This window comes from Eurosta solidaginis, chromosome 4, assembly GCF_040869045.1.
Source record: "Eurosta solidaginis isolate ZX-2024a chromosome 4, ASM4086904v1, whole genome shotgun sequence".
NCBI classification, from domain to species: Eukaryota; Metazoa; Arthropoda; class Insecta; order Diptera; family Tephritidae; genus Eurosta; species Eurosta solidaginis.
In genome coordinates, this window is record NC_090322.1 from 256,192,300 (window position 1) to 256,211,379 (window position 19,080).

The 19,080-nt window shown below is 38.1% G+C and overlaps 2 protein-coding genes across 2 annotated transcripts in view; one reads left to right on the plus strand and one right to left on the minus strand.

The window, feature by feature from the left end:
• The window catches only part of LOC137251352 (uncharacterized), a 143,946-nt gene that overhangs the window by 72,458 nt on the left and 52,408 nt on the right, over positions 1–19,080 (plus strand). The gene's annotated exons all lie outside the window — the stretch shown is intronic.
• Positions 2,735–19,080, minus strand: part of LOC137251351 (uncharacterized) — a 28,102-nt gene continuing 11,756 nt past the window's right edge. The window contains exons 2-6 of the mRNA XM_067785779.1: positions 14,191–14,379; positions 7,877–8,018; positions 7,517–7,669; positions 7,053–7,425; positions 2,735–3,377 (exon numbers count right to left, since the gene is read on the minus strand). Coding sequence (XP_067641880.1) covers positions 3,108–3,377; positions 7,053–7,425; positions 7,517–7,669; positions 7,877–8,018; positions 14,191–14,379 — 1,127 coding nt within the window. The 3' untranslated portion in view covers positions 2,735–3,107. The remainder of the gene's footprint in view (positions 3,378–7,052; positions 7,426–7,516; positions 7,670–7,876; positions 8,019–14,190; positions 14,380–19,080) is intronic.

A 19,080-nucleotide genomic window follows, 5' to 3' on the forward strand; every position in this document is an offset into this window, starting at 1 on the left:
ATAGGTGTCCCGGTATCGAATAATGTTTTGCTGTGTTATGCACAGTAAATTCAAAAAGGGGTTTTTCATTTTGTATTGATAACTGAAAAACTATTTTTTTGTTGTTTTCCCAATTTGTGTGTTTTCGATTTGGTGGTTTTCTTATTTTGGTGTTTTTTTTAACAAGTGGCACCATCGGCATAAGTACAAAGTAGTGAGCGCAGTGAGCGTAAAATTCTCTTTGAAATTGACTGTTGTTCACTGTTGAAATGACCCGTGAGATCAGTTGTGTTAATAGAAAAATCAGTTAGATTGATTAGGAATCTGTCAATTTTACAGAATTTTGTTAACTTAACAGCGACAATTTCTCTTCTGTTGAAATGACTAAACTAAATTGTTCGCTTGACATAGAACTCGGTCGAATTAACCATAATTCGATCAATTTCACCGAATCTTCGTTAAGTCAATAACAACAGAACCGATTTGTTGATTTACCTAGGACCATTCCTTTCAGTGAAATACATATTAAGATAGCTTTAGAAAATTCATACAGAGCATTAGATTTTGAAGTAACTTCTCATTGAGCTAGAAACTTTAATCCTTACACATGCATCAGGGCAACGTGAAAATTAGACAAAAGGAAAAAAGGCCGCTAGGTGGCGCACTGGCCGATATTATTTGAACATTTATACGAGGTTTCGATTCTTGGCATCGGTTTTAAAGTAACTTTCCGGTAAGTTTAAGACATGAATGTTTGAGCGTAGTGCAGATGCCAAAAGAGGTAGAAAAAAAACTTTGTGCGAATTACCACCGAGGAGATTAAGGACGAGCTTCTCAGCCGATTTTCGTCGTGTATCTTTTTAGTTTTTCCCACAAAACTTGCGGGACGGGACCCACTTGCTTTATGCTGATCCCGAACGATAACTGCAAGGCAGATGAATTTTCACTAAAATTTCATTAACGTAGAGCGCAACTTATAGACATCTAATGTCTTCTTTACTGTGAAGCTTTCAAGTTTTCTAGATGGACTTTAAGTAACTGCTCGCATAAGCTCAATAATTTGCTTCTAAAAAGCTCTTTACAATAGCTATTTTTTCAAAATAGAAGTTCATCAATATTAAGGGAGTTAAGAATTTTGTATATTTGACGTTGGAAACGTTGCTATAGCAAATATAGGCTACGGATCTGGAGCACCTTTTTCATAAAATATTGTTTTGTCGAGCTCGAGGCCATACAATATTAAATAACACACAAAGAAAACTTTTTATTTGTATATGTTATATATAGTCGTTTTTTTATTTATCGATATTTCGACTTCAATTAGAAGTCATCTTCAGGACTAGAAATACAAAAATACAAGTATTATAATAAAAAAACATAACAGTACATGTATACATTTGACTTACATCGTTGGATGTACCAGATCGACTAATTTAAAATTTGATATGACAAAAACGAAAATAAACATAAAAAGTAAACAAATAAAGAACCGTAATTATAAACAAAATTCTTAACTAACAACAATATAGCATAAAAAGTTAAACTGTGAGCGACACCCATATCATAAGTATGTATTAAATTCCCACCAGGTAAATGTTGTTGTATAACACTCTCAGCATTAATTTTTGCAATTTTTCTTTATCAATTGTCTGTATGCGTGAGCGCATTGGTCTGTGTATGACTTAAAATTCATTCTTTTATCGTTGGGTGTGCGGATTATGTGAAGCATCTCCAAAATATAGCGTTTCGTATACTGTTTTTCTTGTTGTAGAATTTCTACCTCATCGAAATCTGGAGAGTGTCCAGTTGTTTTGCAATGCTGAGTGAGGGCCGTTTTGTTGTCATTAGTGTGGTCCCTATCTGGTACATCCAACGATGTAAGTCAAATGTATACATGTACTATTATGTTTTTTTATTATAATACTTGTATTTTTGTATTTCTAGTCCTGAAGATGACTTCTAATTGAAGTCGAAATATCGATAAATAAAAAAAAGACAATATATAACATATACAAATAAAAAGTTTTCTTTGTGTGTTATTTAATATTGTATGGCCTCGATCTCGACAATTTACAAACATTTTTACAAACTAAAGGCCAAAAAACCAACAAAAAAATAAAAATTTTTTTTGCACTTTTTGCTCTTCCCACAGCAGCTGGTTCTTTGTACTGGAGCGACTCTGGATTTTTTTCCCGACCAAGGTCTTTTCAGTGTAACCCCATTTAATTTGTTGCGTCCCTCTTTGCACTTTTTGTTTTGGTTTGACAGTTGATGGTTTGCTATTCAATATTGGAAAAATAAACTACGGTTTTTGGTGTTGCGTTTTTGCAATAACGTAGCAAATGCATAACCGTGTATTTTGTTAGTGTTCTGTAAAAAATATGCTACGGAAGTTTGCAATGCAATGCTGCTAGACCATTTGCACAAAATCCTGATCTCATCATTATGTCTATGCTTATGGGAAATTTTGTTTTTCTTCTTGTTTTAGTGCATTTTTTCTTCAAGTTTAAGATATTTTAGTGTAATGCATGCAAAATTTTTCTTTTTCTCTTATCCATTCTTTCTTCATTTTTAAACCAAATACCTACGGGTACTGTCTATATGGAAATGAGTACATGCATACATAAAATAAGATACAAATCGTCAACTTGCAAACTCAATTTACTTTGATGACATGCAGTGAATCTTAAATCTTTTGCACGGTTTTCGAAAGCAAGCAAATAAATTTATATTGATGATTTTTTGTAAAATACTTTTATTTTTTTCGTTTTCAATTTCAATATAATTTTACAAGTAGTAGTCATTTAATATTTACTACATTAGACCGAACGCTTTTAATATTTTTAAACAAATTTTCATGCGCTCGATTTAAATTCATCGAAACGGCCGAAATTCACTACAATGCTTAATCTAAATAATAAATAACGCTAAATGCATAAATAAATAAATAAATAATTAGTTAAAATGATAATTTTTCTTAAATTTTTGTTACTTAATTTACTGGCTTTTTATAAAAGCTTGCTTCTACTATGAGTTGAGTTTCCTAAATGCACTCATTTCAATTGTTTCAAATAGTTATTAAATTATAAGAATAAATAATTTTAAATTATTTTAGAAAATTAAACTAATTAAAAGGCACGTTTTCGGCTGGCCCGCTTGCCTTTGGTTACGGCACGCGCCACAGTCTCCACAAATGTATAACCATCCTTGCCATTCTGTTCAATATGACTGGCTGGCAACACGAAACCATAACGTCCAGTATCACCCATTTCAATTGTGTAAGCATATTTGATGCCTGCGAAGCCTTTGGCCCAATCATCCGAACCACCAGCTGCTGGATAGAGTGTGGTGGCTGAATTGCCAACCGTGTACTTGCCACCGGATGTTTTTGTGATGGTCTATGGGGAGAAGAAAATATGATTAGTATGTATAATAATATGCAGCTTGCTGACAAGAGTTTAACGGGAGAGAAAATCGATCAGCCTAGTAACAAAACAAGCCGTATGAAGCCAAAAAACTCAAACAGGCCCTCAGTGAACTTCACAAACAGGCGTCGGTCCTCTATGCCAGCAATTGCCCGGTGAATCCTGTACTCAAAGAACAATACCCAAAACTTGCAGAAGAGGAGCACATACTCCCTAGGGAAACGCGAGTTACTCCAGCTCAACTTTGACCTAGATACTGTAACAGGTTAAACTCTTACCTATCCAGAATCAACCCCGACATACAAAACATATGTCCTGCTTGTAACGTGTCCCCACATGACACCAACCATCTCTTCAACTGTATTGTGGAACCAACGCCTCTAACACCCATCTCATTATGGTCCACCTCTGTTGAAACAGCAAGTTTCCTTTGACTCCCGTTAGAGGATATTGATGACAATTTGTGATCGGTCGCACCTATTGTATAGGGCGAAGCACTGCTACAACAACAAGAAGAGCTAGATGAACTCGTCAGCTTATTCATTCAGACTGTTTTAGATAAGGCCTGTCTGATTAACACGGTAAACGTATCGCTTAAACCACTTTTGCGGTCGTCGGGCTTGGATAAACTTAGGAAAACTCTTAGATGAGCTTTCAACCAAGCTAAAAGAGACGGCCAGGAAAAAGGGACACTTTAAAAAGCTTATACGACTTTCAACAATAAACCAATTAAGCACCAAGCGGGCTCCTTGTTCTGTTTTCCGTAGGGAATCTACGCCTGATGACTCCCAGTTTTGGAGTATGTTCCTTAAGTCTTCAATACAGCTTAATTATATGCAGAAGTCGGACGGCAACTTGACCGACCCCAGCACGGGTACTTTGCTTTTGCTTTGCACGCTATTCAGCATGTACTGCAGTGTTTGCTACAGAAATCAGAAGAAAGCACCGATCACCACTGAGCGAAATCTGCAGTAGGCCTTATCCTCATTTTGGTCTTATAAGTCAGAAGAACCGGAAGATATTTTACCGGCCCCACTGCTTCACACTATGGCACGTACCAAGCCATAATTAACTAGTTTTTTTTAAGCTGCCCCGCCTATGGAAGCAGGTGTAGAGGGCGGCCCCCACTCCGTTGGAAGGACCAGGTGGAAAACGATTTAAACTCCCTTGGTGTGACCAATTGCCGTCGGTTGGCAGAGAGAAGGAGCGACTGCCGCGCCTTGTTGGACGGCCATAACCGTTTAAACGGTTAAGCGCCAATTAAGTAAGTAAGTAATTCTAAATCACGTATCCGCCTTATGGGTTAGGGTAGTTTTTATCTTCAAACAAAATAAACGGCACAATCTAAGGCCCATAACTCCTTCTTCTTGTTTTCTTAAAATTAAGATACCTATGGTTGGTTATGTATATCAATAGATCTCGAGATTCATCCGGAAAACGCTGAACTACTCGTATACATAGGAAATTACAAAATACGGAATCTTATTTCACCGAAAATTTTAAGCATAAGCCTAGCTTTTAGCTACAAAGTAATGCCGGAGCGCAGTAAGCCGGGATTTGAAAAATTAAGGGCAGTTGACATGCTCCGGTTTTAAACACCAATATCCCAACTACAAAGTGTGCTTTCAGACTCGACAAGAATTAATCAGCATACAACATACAGTTCAGGGATACATCAACATGCTCACCGATAACTCTAAGCTTGATGGGAAGGTTGAAGGAAGTATCTCTTCACCTGACCTTTGGCTGAGGATTTATTTCTGCCTTTCCGACTATTGTCGGAACTTTTGCAATCCGAGTAAGTTGTGCCTAGAGATGCGAAACGTGTGGTTATCGAAAACGCAAAGAAGATTCTTGAATGCTGCAGATCTCTCAATGATATGGCCAGCAGTTAAGAGCGCTATACGAGTGCCGATTGATATTGATGGCAATTGTAGACATCATGAGCCGGCAAGAAAGGGGTACGACCACCAACGTCCTTCCAGAAAATAATACAATAGGTGTTGTTATGGTCTCTGCTTAGCTCCGTGAGATCTCAGATACTATAAACAGATGGCCAATGTGTGTTGGTAAAAACTTACTACGTGAGAGACAACAAGGCTACTTTAGTCTTTTTATGATAAAAGACGCACACCGGCTTTACACCCAAAATAAGTGCGGGCTTTCGTCCCTGGTTAGAGTTCTCATTGGACAATGTATGATATGCGCTAAGATAGGCATCGAGTCCTTCCATTACTGTCGCAGCTGCAGATTTATTGGGGAAGAAAAACGAGTGCAACATCCGTCACTAGGAGAAGGCGGTTAGCTACTCTCGCGGAACATTTTAAATGATCTTAAGGAAATATCTGTCGTGCTGTAGTATACTCCGCATATCCCACGAAGGTCCTGGGTTCATGTATCGGGCAAAGCAACATCAAAAATTAAGAAACACGTTTTTTTTAAGCGAGTTTCGACCCTCGGCAGTGGTTTGACAAACACTCCGAGTATATTTCTGCCATCAAAAGCTTCTCAGGGAAAATTTATCTTGCCTGAAGCTGCCGTTCAGTGTCGGTATTATACACGTAGGTCCCATCCTGCCAAGAAAAAATAAAAAATAGCACGACGCAAATTATAAGAGAATGGCGGCCTAAATATCCGCGGAGGTAAATCGTAATAAGTATTTACGAGCCGGATCCGTGTGCATCCTGCGCAACCAATATAAAAGTCTCTTATCAAATATCAACAAAAATCAGCTGTTCTATCAATCAATTAAAACTTACAGCGTGCGCTGCCATCTAGCGTATGATAGCAACTGCCAGTAATGCAGTGCAAATATTCACAATAGTGCCATAGTACAAATAGATTTCTATGTGTGCTCACAATCGTTTATTTTTAAAAAATTATTTTAATAAAATATAGGTAAAAAAAGCTCTACGACCAAAATTACCCAAAGCTCGCTAATAGCCCGAATCTTCATCTTTAAAACCAAAACTTTATTATAGATTTGGATTCCAAATAAGAGCGAAAAAGGGACCCGTACATAAAAACAGCAATTAGAAATAATATACGAGCCGAGCCCGTGCGCATCTTGCGCAACCAATATAAAAGTCTCTTATCAAATATCAACAGAAATCAGCTGTTCTAGCAATCAATTAAAACTTACAGCTGGCGTATGGTAGCTACTGTCGGTAATGCAGTGCAAATATTCACTATAGTACCATAGTACAAATATATTTCTTTGTGTGCTTACAATCGTTTATTTTTAACAAACTATTTTAATAAAATATAGCTAAATAAAAGCATTACGACCAAAATTGCCCAAAGCTCGATAATAGTCCGAATGTCCATCTTTACAACCAAAGCTTTGTTTATAGCTTTGGATTCCAAATAAGAGCGAAAAAGGAACCCGTACATAAAAACAGCAATTAGAAATAATATATATGATGATTTCTGAAAGAAATCTTCCATGCACGAAATAAGGTCGATAGCTAAGTTTATTGAATTCAGCACGTTGTTCGAACCACAGCAGCTGGTACTGCAAAAGTAATATACCTTTTAGGGTTACACAAAATGAGCTGTCGGCAATGTATCGCGCTCGAAAAAATTTTTTTTCGGCCTAACGCCTTCAACATAATATAATCTACTTATGCATAAACTAATTCTACTCACCGTTCCCGCTTGACGCGCCACCCTATCCAAATCCATTTGATCAGCTGTTTGCAAATAATCATATCCCCATGGATACAAAATATATTGACCATAACTATGGAACGAAAGATAAGCTTGGAATGTATCACGTGGGTAATTGCTTATAAATTTCGAAATGTAAAAGGTCTCTGGCTCGGAGAAAGCTTTACTACCGCGATATGTTTGTGAGCAAGGATTGGCTGATGTACCCTTGCCGCCCCATTTGTAGCCGAAATTACGATTCAAGTCTACACCAGGACATTGACGGCCATGTGAACGCATATTTTTACGCCACAAACGATCGGTGGTGTGTGTGTACTCATAACCATCGGGATTAGCCACAGCATGGAGGTACCTGTGTGAGCAAAATACATATGTACAAATTGAAAACGTTACTTTGCTAAAGTGTTTGCTCAAAAGTTTCATTTTGTGTGTGGTTGGCTTACCAATTGATATTATGCATATAGTCAGGTAAATCGTCCCAACCTTCAACCAATTGATTGGCAATAAATGTGACTGTTGCCGGGCTAATCCATTCGCGTGCATGCATGCCACCATCAATCCAAATGCCTGAATTGTTGGCATTGCCATTCGAGATTCTGCAAATTGAATATGGTAAAATTTAAAAGTGAAAAGCGTTCAGCGGAAATGAAAACAAATCCCAAACACGTGCGCAGGTAAACATAATATTTTAGCAACTTTTTTTTACACGCCCACAAGTGTAATAGAATTTATTTTAGCACTTGTTTCATATTATGTTTTTATATATATATATTTTTTTTTTGAGTGCAGCAAATTCGGCTTACTTTAATATTTTTAATGGTCTCTTCTGCAACGAATAACCAATTGTTTCCACCGCGCAAATATCTGGATATGTCTTTGCCATATAATCGAAGAAACCGTGAATGTCAGTAAGACGATGATAGGCCCTCCATGTCAGCCGATGTCCTGGAGTAAAATAAATGAATATAAAAAGAAAATATAATAATATATATAAAATATATCATCCGTTGTCAAGTTTCGTACGAAATGGAACACTGAAGATGGCACAACGCCGAAACCGCCTTGTCTCCAAACTAAATTTGATAAGGGATGACGGAAAATCGATATAAAAAAATTCTAACTCTTACTATGTAGAACAAATTCAAACAAAGGAAAAAATAATATCAGAAGGGTTCTTTGAACTAGCAGGTCCGCAAGCGCCACTCATCAACTGTCATATGTCCATAGTGTTACCAGAAATGTCGAAACTGAAACTACAATGCTATGAAACAACTCTGACCTCTTGGCAAATACAAGAGGCTTTGTAGGACTCATTCTTGCTTTTATATCTTTTAAGTAACTGTGTCATTCCTAGACTGAAGCGCTTATCTGATGAGCCCAGAATACGAACACGATATACGCTCAACCGTTTCAACTTGCAGCCCCCACTTTCTGCATCTACCGTGTCCAAATCTAACTTATGAGCGTTAGATGCCAAATAGCAGAACAGGATATGAACGCTCATATTGAACCTATAGGCCATTGTATTTTGTGATAAGAGTAAATTATTTTACCAAGCCTGATTGAGACATCTACCGAATATGCCCCGCTTTACCAGCTTATTCGCTATTTTACCATCATTTATGTCCATATGACCGGAAACTCTCCTCCTTACCAGTGCCTAGTCTTTATAGTACTTGTTTGCATTCTAGAACGCTTTCATTTGTAGTACTAATATGCGCTTTGTTGCATTAATTGCCGCTTGGCGGTCAATGTAAAAATGTATGGGTCTTGAGCTCAGAAATATTTCACGAAAGGGAGTATTAGGGATATAGACAGTATTTTATTGGAGTGTATGCTGTACGATTCGGGTCGAACCTTTGGGCCTGTGAAAGTCACTCCTTACGACAGGAATAATATTTCAGTCCTCTTTACCTGCGTTGTTGATAGCAACCAGTTCCGCTTGAAAGACACAAAACTGATGTGACAGTTTACACGATCAGCTCAGCTTACCGCAAGCCCTACCCTTTTTATTAGTTTCGAACCATCTTTACATACGTGTATCGTATCAACCGCCATTTTCGCACCCTTGCGCCAATCTTACACTAATACTGTGGCCTAAAGATCCCTATCGAAGCGCATACTCGTCACGGTATCAGATAGTCCCTCCGCTAAATGCTAGATAGGACAGTGTACAACTATGACCGAGTGGCCTGCATCCAAGCTGCCCCGAGGAATTGAATCTCGCTGCATTTGTTAACGCTATTCTCTTAGAAACCAGTGATGTGCAGCAGGGTATTCAGCGCTGCTTACAGCGTACTTTAAATATATGATTTTAGATGAGAGAGCATAGAAAGCCTCCACCAATGGTATTGTATGCATGTAAGAGAATGCGGGTAATTACAACCTTGTTTGGATGGAAAGCCACTCAAAAACTTTGAACTTACTCGACAATTTACGGTCTAGGTATAAGGTAGTCCGATTCCGAAGGATATACCTCCTAGTGAAATATTTAGGAAAATAAATAAAGCATGGTATGTCATGCAGTTTGAGCTGGAAAATGCTAGACTACGGGGTCTCTAGTCTTTCGGGTAGATATGTAGGTATAATGACTGCGAACCAGGCCACCCAACTAGTTAGTGGATGAAAGCTACATTGAAAGTATACTTCAACCAGCCTGCGTTCTTTATATAATCAAGAATATTTGGAATCACAAATTCCAATAACCTACCAAGATTTTCCAAAAAGGGGGCTTCCGAATATTTTAGACGTGCTCTAGCTTACAGAAAGTGATCAACACGCTCTTTGGCAGTTACGTCCTTACAGAGTCTGCAATGATCGGTACATACCGTTATAGTTTTATGGGCGCCGGCTCGGATCTGCTCTGTATACTCCTTGCTCTTCTTACTGTGGTTTTCCCATGTAACGTCTGAGATTACACAACCCGAGTTACTCTTACAATTCTACTTAGCTTTGTTAACGTAAACATTTTGAATTTTCCCTTAGCTAGCCTAGAGGTTATTCGATCACCTCCTTCTGAGCCCTGTCGTGCTCATCAGCCGTTTTATTTTCTTATACCTCTATAGCTCGAAACCTAGTTAATGGATATTTCCAGAGCTTTGACCTAGTATATGGCATAGCTAACGCCTTTCTTGCTGCTTGGCTGTAATAAAGGATATATACCTTGTCAGTTATTTTCCGGACATCGAGTGATTTCCAGGCTTGCCAAATCGCGGGTACTTAGCGTATAAATGACGGATTTTCCCAGCCTTTGGTGGGAGGAAGCTGCGAGCCGACCTCAAAGTGTGCGGCGAATTATTAAGTCTCATAACCTTTCAAAGACTATCCTGATCTTTTCCATGGTCATTCCACCCGGCATTGGATGCATGTCATGAAATATTCAGCCTGGTTTCGGTGATTTAATACTGGAATGAAGTTTTTTGCTGGCCAAACGAAAGGAAACATTGAAAATTTAATTCACTTAAACGTGGCAGGCATCACAGTTTTCATTGCCTACTCAAGTTACTTTAAACTTCTACCGAACTTCAATTCATGCAGACACCGGAAACGCCACAAAGTATACAATAAAATTTCGTAATATTTGTACAACGCAACTTTCGTCTTTAAGTGAGTGCCATATACAAATGGATGCGTTTCCAAAGTCTCACCTAAGTTAGTGGTATAGCTATAGAAATCTTCATATTCAACTGAGGACGCATACTTTATTGTTACTGAAGTGTTTTTTTTATGTTCTTGCCTAGGGCTGGTGATAATTGCAATGCCATTTCTCTGTGCGTAGTTAGACATATATATTTTTTAGAGTAAATATATTTTTAACCAATTGAAATATATGGATTTAAAAATACCGAGTGCTATGAAGCTTTATAATTTGCTAGTTCGAATTCTAAAGTCGATATCAGAGATGCACAACGCCAGCAGAGCTTCGAACACAATCGCAAAAATTTTTGTAGCTGTTGTTGTTGTAGCAGTGCTTCGCCCTACCTAACAGCTGCGACCGATCACAAATTGTCATCAATATCCTCTAACGGGAGTCCGAGGAAACTTGCTGTTTCAACAGGGGTGGACCATAATGAAAGAGGTGTTAGAGGCGTTGGTTCCACCTTACAATTAAAGAGATGGTTGGTGTCATGTGGGGACACATTGCAAGCGGGGCATACATTTTTTATGTCGGGGTTGATTCTGGATAGGTAAGAGTTTAACCTGTTACAGTATCCAGAACGAAGTTGAGCTAGAGTGACTCGCGTTTCCCTGGGGAGTATGCGTTCCTCTTCCGCAAGTTTTGGGTACTGTTATTTGAGTACTGGATTCACCGGGCAATTCCCGGCATAAAGGTCCGACGCCTGTTTGTGGAGTTCGCCAAGGACCTGCTTGTGTTTTTTTGCTTTATACGGCTGAGTTCTCAGGTGCCGTATTTCCTCAAAATGCTTACGGGGATGACTCCTTAAGCCCCTAGACGGTGTTGGCTCATCAATCAGATGTCTGTTGGGATGCTCAGGTTTCTGGGTATTCAACAGAAACTGTTTGGTTAGCATCTCATTTCTCTCTCTGATGGGGAGTATTCTCGCCGCATTATGTAGGCGATGTTCTGGGGACATAAGAAGACAGCCCGTGGCGATTATGAGAGCAGTATTTTGGCAGGCCTGTGGCTTCTTCCAGTGGGTAATTTTTAGGCTTGGCGACCATATAGGGGACGCGTAGCACGCAATCGGCTGGCCAATTGCTTTGTATGTGGTAATGAGCGTTTCTTTGTCTTTTCCCCAAGTACTGCCAGCAAGGGATTTGAGGATTTTTTTACGGCTCTGGATTTTCGGAACAATTGCGGCTGCGCGCTCACCAAAATGTGGATCCTGATCAAACGTCACACCCAAGATTTTGGGGTGTAGGACAGTCGGTAGCGTAGTGCCATCGACGTGGATGTTCAAAATGGTCGACATTTGGGACGTCCATGTTGTAAATAAGGTGGCGGAAGATTTAGTCGGTGATAATGCCAGGTTTGGGGAGGCGAAAAATTATTGCTTGAGTTTAACAAAAAATTAAAACAAACATATCGCTAACACTAAAAATTAAACCATTCTGGCAACAATAGGCTCTTTGGATGTTGCTACTCTTTCGAAACTCTCAAGGGCTACTCTGGTATGTATATTTAAGCATCGTTGGAGGATTTAGCATACAAGTTTACTTTGACACTTGAGCGACACCCCTAAATCGATTTTAGTCCTTGCCAAAATTTATACGTGATAATGTTGAGCTTCGTATTACCGTTTGAAGAACAATAATCTTTTATTTCTATCATAAGAACCACCCTAAGATAAGTACATAGATTCTCCTTTCCGTCTATCGCACTTCAATCTCTATCAGCCATTCCACTTAATAATAAAGTTTGCACTTCAGGTTGACGTTATCATTTAATTAAGGCGTTTTTGAAACTCGAAGTACACACAAAATTTACGTTATTATTTAAACCAAAAAACAAATTCTAGTGGCATACCAAAAAAAAAAACTAACAAAATATATCCCCAAAAATACCAATTTCACCCTTTCTTGTATACGCTGAGCGCTAAGTGTGAAACGACACCTCCCCATTTAGTGAGATGCAACTAAGCCAACATTTTTGGGCAACTTCTTTCGTGTTGATTCTTGATGAATTATTTATTACGCCCAACAATTTGTGGCGTCGCATAATCAAACACATTCAAAAATGCATTAAAATTTAGAAAACCAACACTTCTCATGCCATAGCAATGCACATAGGGCGGGCGGGCTCAGTTACCAGCAACACCTTAAGGTGGCAGTCAGGTGAATAAGCATTGCATTTGGCTACTTCTCAAACCTGAATCGTTTGACTAAGTTTGAATTTATATCGGCGTTACTAACGGCTCATCAGCAAAACACTTTCAAAAGCACCATCTATGCGCCGCTGCGCTTCAGCATGTCTGAAGTTTAAAAGTTTAGTTTGAGGTCGTTGATGAAAAAGATATAGACGAGTAAATGCAGCAACCCTTAAAATACTCAAATTGTGTTCATTCAATTTCTTATTATAGAAGACAGAAATATTGCTGAGTTTTCAAAAAGTTTAGCTTTTAAAGCAACAGTGCACTGCACAAGGTGGCGCGACAAGTGATCAGCTTTCAAGTCTGATGTTCCTAAGTGACCATTAAACTTGGTTAAAGTAAATATTTTTCTTGAGCTCCTGATATTAGAGAAAAATTACAAAGTTTTCAAACGGCGATTTTTACTAGGACATGTTTCTGCATTTCACTTCTTCATTAGTTAGGTTCTCGGGAGCTGAGTATTGAACTCGAAATCTGCAACATTCATACTTTATGCTAGTGTAAAGGCAGATGGCTTTATCCAATCCAGGTCCATTTTAGGTCCATACTTATTCTATATGCTTCTTAAACATTATTGTGTGGAATAATTATAGGCGCGCTCCAAGAGCTTAGTAATATTGGGTTTATAGCATTGCTTTTAAAAGCAGTACTTCCGCTGTTCACTGTTATAGCAATATAGAGACATTTTATTTATTTACTCCATACAATTTCCATACAATTTCTTGCTTTTTGATTTAGCCTTTTGGCCGAGATTTAAGAAGGCAAATTTAAACTTTCCTTTTCCTTCGTAAATGTTTTGAAAAAAAACTCGACTCCCTGAAGTAGACGAGAAAGCGCCGAAACGCGTATGAAGATAAAGTTAAACTTAAACTTTCTCTTATAACTTACAGGTCGTATTTTCAAACTTGATCACCCTGTGCATGTGTACAATATGCCGTAACAACAACAACTCAACTACTAGCTACATAAAGTCAATGTAATAAACTTTGAATCGAGTGTGAATTTGTTGCCAATGACGGCGCCAACATGTCACACATTTACACGCTTTTACACTCTCAGCAATACATTAACACCCACCCACACTCATGGCGCACAGTTTTTCACCTGCTTGCCCTGTCATCGACGTGCAAGTGTCTCTTTAACCGTAGCCAACTAAACTTTTTTATTGTCCTCTGAGACGTGTTGAGTTTGAATTACTGCACAGTTTTTTCCCCGAACGTCACTTTAGCTGCGCGTTCCCTTTTGCTTATAAAAAAAACTTTGATAGAAAATTTTATTAAACTTACCCTTTCGATTTTGGAAAGATGCAATTTCTGCTTCGGTGGGATTTTCCGTTTCGATGACTTCTTGTAGATTTTCGATGAGAACGATTCGTGAGAGATTTGCGGCGCGCACATGCTGTGCTGCTTCGGTCAGCACTTGTGGTTTTAATAAATAATCAACTTCTTGTTTTACCTCCTTCCATAATTGACCGCCTGCAGGTGAATTCGAGATGTGAATGTGTTTTTATGGTGGGAACGTTAATTGTTGGTTTGGTAATGATGATCCGTGAAAGAGAAGAAAAGTAAAAAGTTATAAAATTAAAAAATTTGTAGTATAATTAGATATAAGCAGCATAAAAACTTTTTAAATTATTTTGTTTTAAGTTAATGTGGTAAATTAGCTAATTCTTAATTTAATACCCAAAGTTACTGATTTGTTGTTAAATATGCCTATCAAAAGTGTTTACAAAGCTACCAATCCCGTAAAAAGTCATTTAAGTTCATTGACTTTGAAATATGTTTAATTTTTAGCCTTTCTCTAATTTTTGAGTATGTAAGCGGTCTAGAACTGATAATTTTTGGCGACAACTTAGTGTTTTGAATCTGTAATCTCACTTGGAAAGGAATTTTCTTTAGGGAAGCGGGTGTGAGATGGAGCAATCTCGTATCCTGCTATCACACTAAGCACGTGTGGCCTGAATGGGACGCGAGACGTACAAGAAGTCTTCTTCTTCTCAGAAGGGGTGACATATCTCTGGCGGTTGGACTTATAACCGGCCACATAGCAATCGGGAAGCATGCACAACGGCTGGATGCTCCTTATAATGATTACTGCAGCAGCTGCAAAGACGAAGAGGAGATAGAAACAGTCAAGCATTTTCTGTGCAGGACAGTCGCTTTGGCGCAAGAGGAAGAAATCTCTGGGATCTCCCTTCTTTGATGATCTTTGTGATCTGGCTAAGTTGGAACCTAAGAAATTCCTGACATTTGCTGAATCGACCTGTTGGTTTGAGTAGGGGAGAGATCCACTTGGTATCACAATGGGACCTTTTGGGCCTAAGTGCACTGGTGCTTGCACCGGTGGCCACTCTAACCTAACCTAGTGTTTTGAGAGGTTTTCCCATGGCATATTGAAAAAAGGAGATTATAGCATTCAGCATCCTTCCTTCCGCAGCCGTGTTATTTTTATTTCTGTCTGCCGTTTCCTTCCTACTCCGTTTTCCATTTCTTTTGTGCTTCCTCCTGCTCTTTCTTCACCTCGTTTCCTTTCTCTACATCAGTGGTACCCAAAATTGAAATTGTGGCTGTGTAGGTAAAAGTAAAACATTCGTAGGGGTAGCGATTTAGTCGTTGATTGACGAGCAACGAGGCAAGATGTATGCTTGCAGATTTATTAACACTCAAAAAACAATTCACAAATATGCTTGCTTAAATAATATTTTATTGCTCGAGTCTAACAAAAAATTTAAGTAATATAAATTGCTAACATAAAACAATTAAACAAACTCTTCTCATGAGCTTTTGTTTGCAAAATATGTTTTTTGATAACAAATAAACAATATTGCTACTGTGGTTGTTCAGCGACTATTAAACGAAAGAGAATTTCAGGATTACCAGAAATCACAATTTGTTCGTTATCTCAAATAAAAATTGCCTTAGTTAGAACTTAAACCTGCCTCCAACTGCACTTTCCGACTGAAAGGAGATCTCCATTTCCTCTCTTGCCAAGTTCAGGTTTTGATAGAAATGGGTTACGTGAAGAGAGCATTAATGGGGATATCCCACAATTATACTCAAAATCATATTTGTGAATACCCCAGGTAGGAGTTCATTCGTCCAACCAAATACATCCTAATTAGTCTTCAATAAACCCCTTGCTTTCCCATACGAACTCAAATAGGAGCGAAAAACCTATCTACCTGCTTCGGACTGTGGAATGACATCGTCAAAGTGATGAATCGATTCCCTTTTCTTATCATCCTTACAGCTCCTGCAAATAGATATTGTTGGTATATGCCATCGTCGAAGCATCAGCGATAGTGATAATTACTCTTAGTAAAGACTTTTTAGTCTAAGAACTAAAATAGTTTCTTTCCTATACAAACACGCGCATAAGGACGATGATTCACACAAAGTGCCTTGCTCTGTATATTATTCGTGCGTGCATTCTTCAATTTTTCTTAAGAGACGATTCAATGATGGTCTTACGTCCACGATTATATTCAAATTAATTTTGGATCCTTTTCTGGCTATCTGATCAGCAAATTCATACCCTTCAATATATCAGAGAACCAAGTAAAGGCAGATATTAAGAGGCCCTATGAAGTCGAAGCCGTCTGTTTATATTGTAATTTCCCTATCACTGTCTGATCTCAAATTCTTCATTCGAAGTATGCCTTGGTTCTGTGTCTGGAAATCAACATTTTCCGTATTATAGTGCGTGTCAGACGTTGGGTCAATTGCCATCTAATATTGCTGCATGCCCGTAGTAGGCGGATTTCTACATATTGGACTGTCTCAGTCTAAGAGTCACTTTTGCGGTCCCACCCTTCACAAATATACGCACAGGAGCCAAGAGAACGACGACATTCAATCTTTCCGGGGCCTACTTCCCATTGCACCTGACATGTCTAGATAGTTGATTGCTCTTTTTCTCTAGCGCCAACCAGACGTGTAAAAAGGAGAGGCCAGAGCACGCCTTCGAGAGATTCACTTGGTAAAAGTCATCCCACATTTCGAACCTGTGTCCAAAGCTGCGTTGACCACCCTACTTCTGAGTGCATACCCATATTAAAGATATTTTTTAGTAAGCTGCCTACATGCGACGAAAAGTAACGTTATCCATTATGTGCGGATCAAAAGTCTATCCAATGCTTTAAGCTTAAAGGAGGGCTTTTTGGGCTATATTCTTTCGTTTCTGATTAGTTTAGCTAATCTGCCTTTGAAATGAGAACCATCTTACAGACGTCTTCAAAAGCCAAAAAAGTGATCACAGGATCGAATAGAATAGAAGCTCATTGAACAAATATCTATTGAGGCTACCACTTAGAATTGCTGCCTAAGAGCAATATTCGAAACGAGGGAAAGGAAGTTGAGTTGCTGGCTGGCAGGAAGCATACGAGAAAGTGTTTCGAAAAACTTTGATAAGTTACTGATAGCTTCAACAACGCCTCGAATTACCAGAACAATGAGTGACATTTAGAGCATATCTGACATATGAAGGAAACATTTATCCTCCTTGGTAAATGCCGAAAGACAGGAAAATAACATAACCTTGATATTCCGGCTGACGAATGACTAGAAGAATTTATCACGTGTGCTACCCAACATGCGGTTCTGTCGAAGGTAATTTGCGAGCTAGTTGGACCTTGACAGTAGGCTTTAGGCCTTGTTGCACATGGAGCAACTATGAATGTGTCAAAGGCCTTTGAGTAACATCATCCCTTCTTCCCATGATAAGGAAGGAACTCCAAGAGATAAAAAAAAGTCAAGCCGATCTATCGTGTGCTTACTTCATCTTCGAGCTTCAAAAAAGTGTGGCTAATAAAAATCCAGCGGTTTCTCTGCGGTATTTAGGGTCTTTAGCTAAGCGAAAATTTATTTCGATGAACTCTACGACACCTAACTTTCTCTCAATCAATTTTGTTCAATGTTTGATTCTGTTTTGTTTGTACCGCTGCTGCTGTTTTCACTTGATGACCTAAATCGTCACTATTTGCCATTGTAGTCTTACCTACAACAAATTGTAATTGGCAAAAGTTAATTGAGATTGGAAAAAAGGTAATCCAGCCACCTGCGCTCCTTCAATTACGTACTTCAGTAGTTTGCGCATGCGCATGAGCTTTTGCCAAGTTATACAAAAAAAAAGCAATTTTTATTATCTTATTTTATATTTTATTTTGTACTTAATTTCACTTTAGTTTCTAATTTGACAAAATGATTTTGTATGCTGCAGCATGTTGCTCTGGCTACTTAGCTCTTGTTTTGCATACAAAATTTTGTTCGCGAATTATATTTTGAATCGATAACAAGGGAAACTGTGCCCATTAACAAACCTACTTAAGTAAAAGTGAATTTATTCGAAAAAGTGCAGTGCAAAAAAATGTACATAGATGAGAAAAAGTAAGATCTTATGTAAGAAAAATTTTAGATAAAAATATTAAACTTAACAAGGAAAGATAACAAATTAAAAAGTAAAACAAAAATGTATCCGATTTTTTTTTCTGCGAAATGTAAATATTTAACATCGAGGTCAGCCAGTTTTTTAAAAATAATGTTCTATAGGATTTAGTAGGTCGCTGAAGAAATACATATTTATGTAAACGAGCCTGACCTGTGCGCATCTTGCGCAACCAATATAAAACTCTTTTATCAAATATCAACAGAAATCAGCTGTTCTTTTAACTTACAGCTCGCGCTGCCATCTAGCATACAATACAGCTAGCAACTGCCTGTAATGCAGTGCAAATATTCACAATAGTGCCATAGTATAAATAGATTTCTTTGTGTGCTCACAATCGTTTATTTTTAACAAATTATTTTAATAAAATATAGCTAAACAAAAGCACTACGATCAAAATTGCCCAAAGCTCGCTAATAGCCCGAATCTCCGTCTTTACAACCAAAACTTTATTTATAGATTAGCAATTAGAAATAATATATATGATGATATTTAACGTAAAGAATTTTTCAAGGTTCCTGCATATGCTCATTTCTGTATAGTTTGACTGGCATATTCATACTACGAGTACAATGCATAAAACTAAGAGAGTGTAAGTTCGGGTGAAACCTACCATTTTATACCCAGTTGAGAATTTTGAATGAAACAGTACTTTCCTGCTTAAAAGAGAGAGATGGATCTGCGCTACTTCAAAAAATATTTATGTTGTTGAATCTCGTTTCAAGAGTTTAATA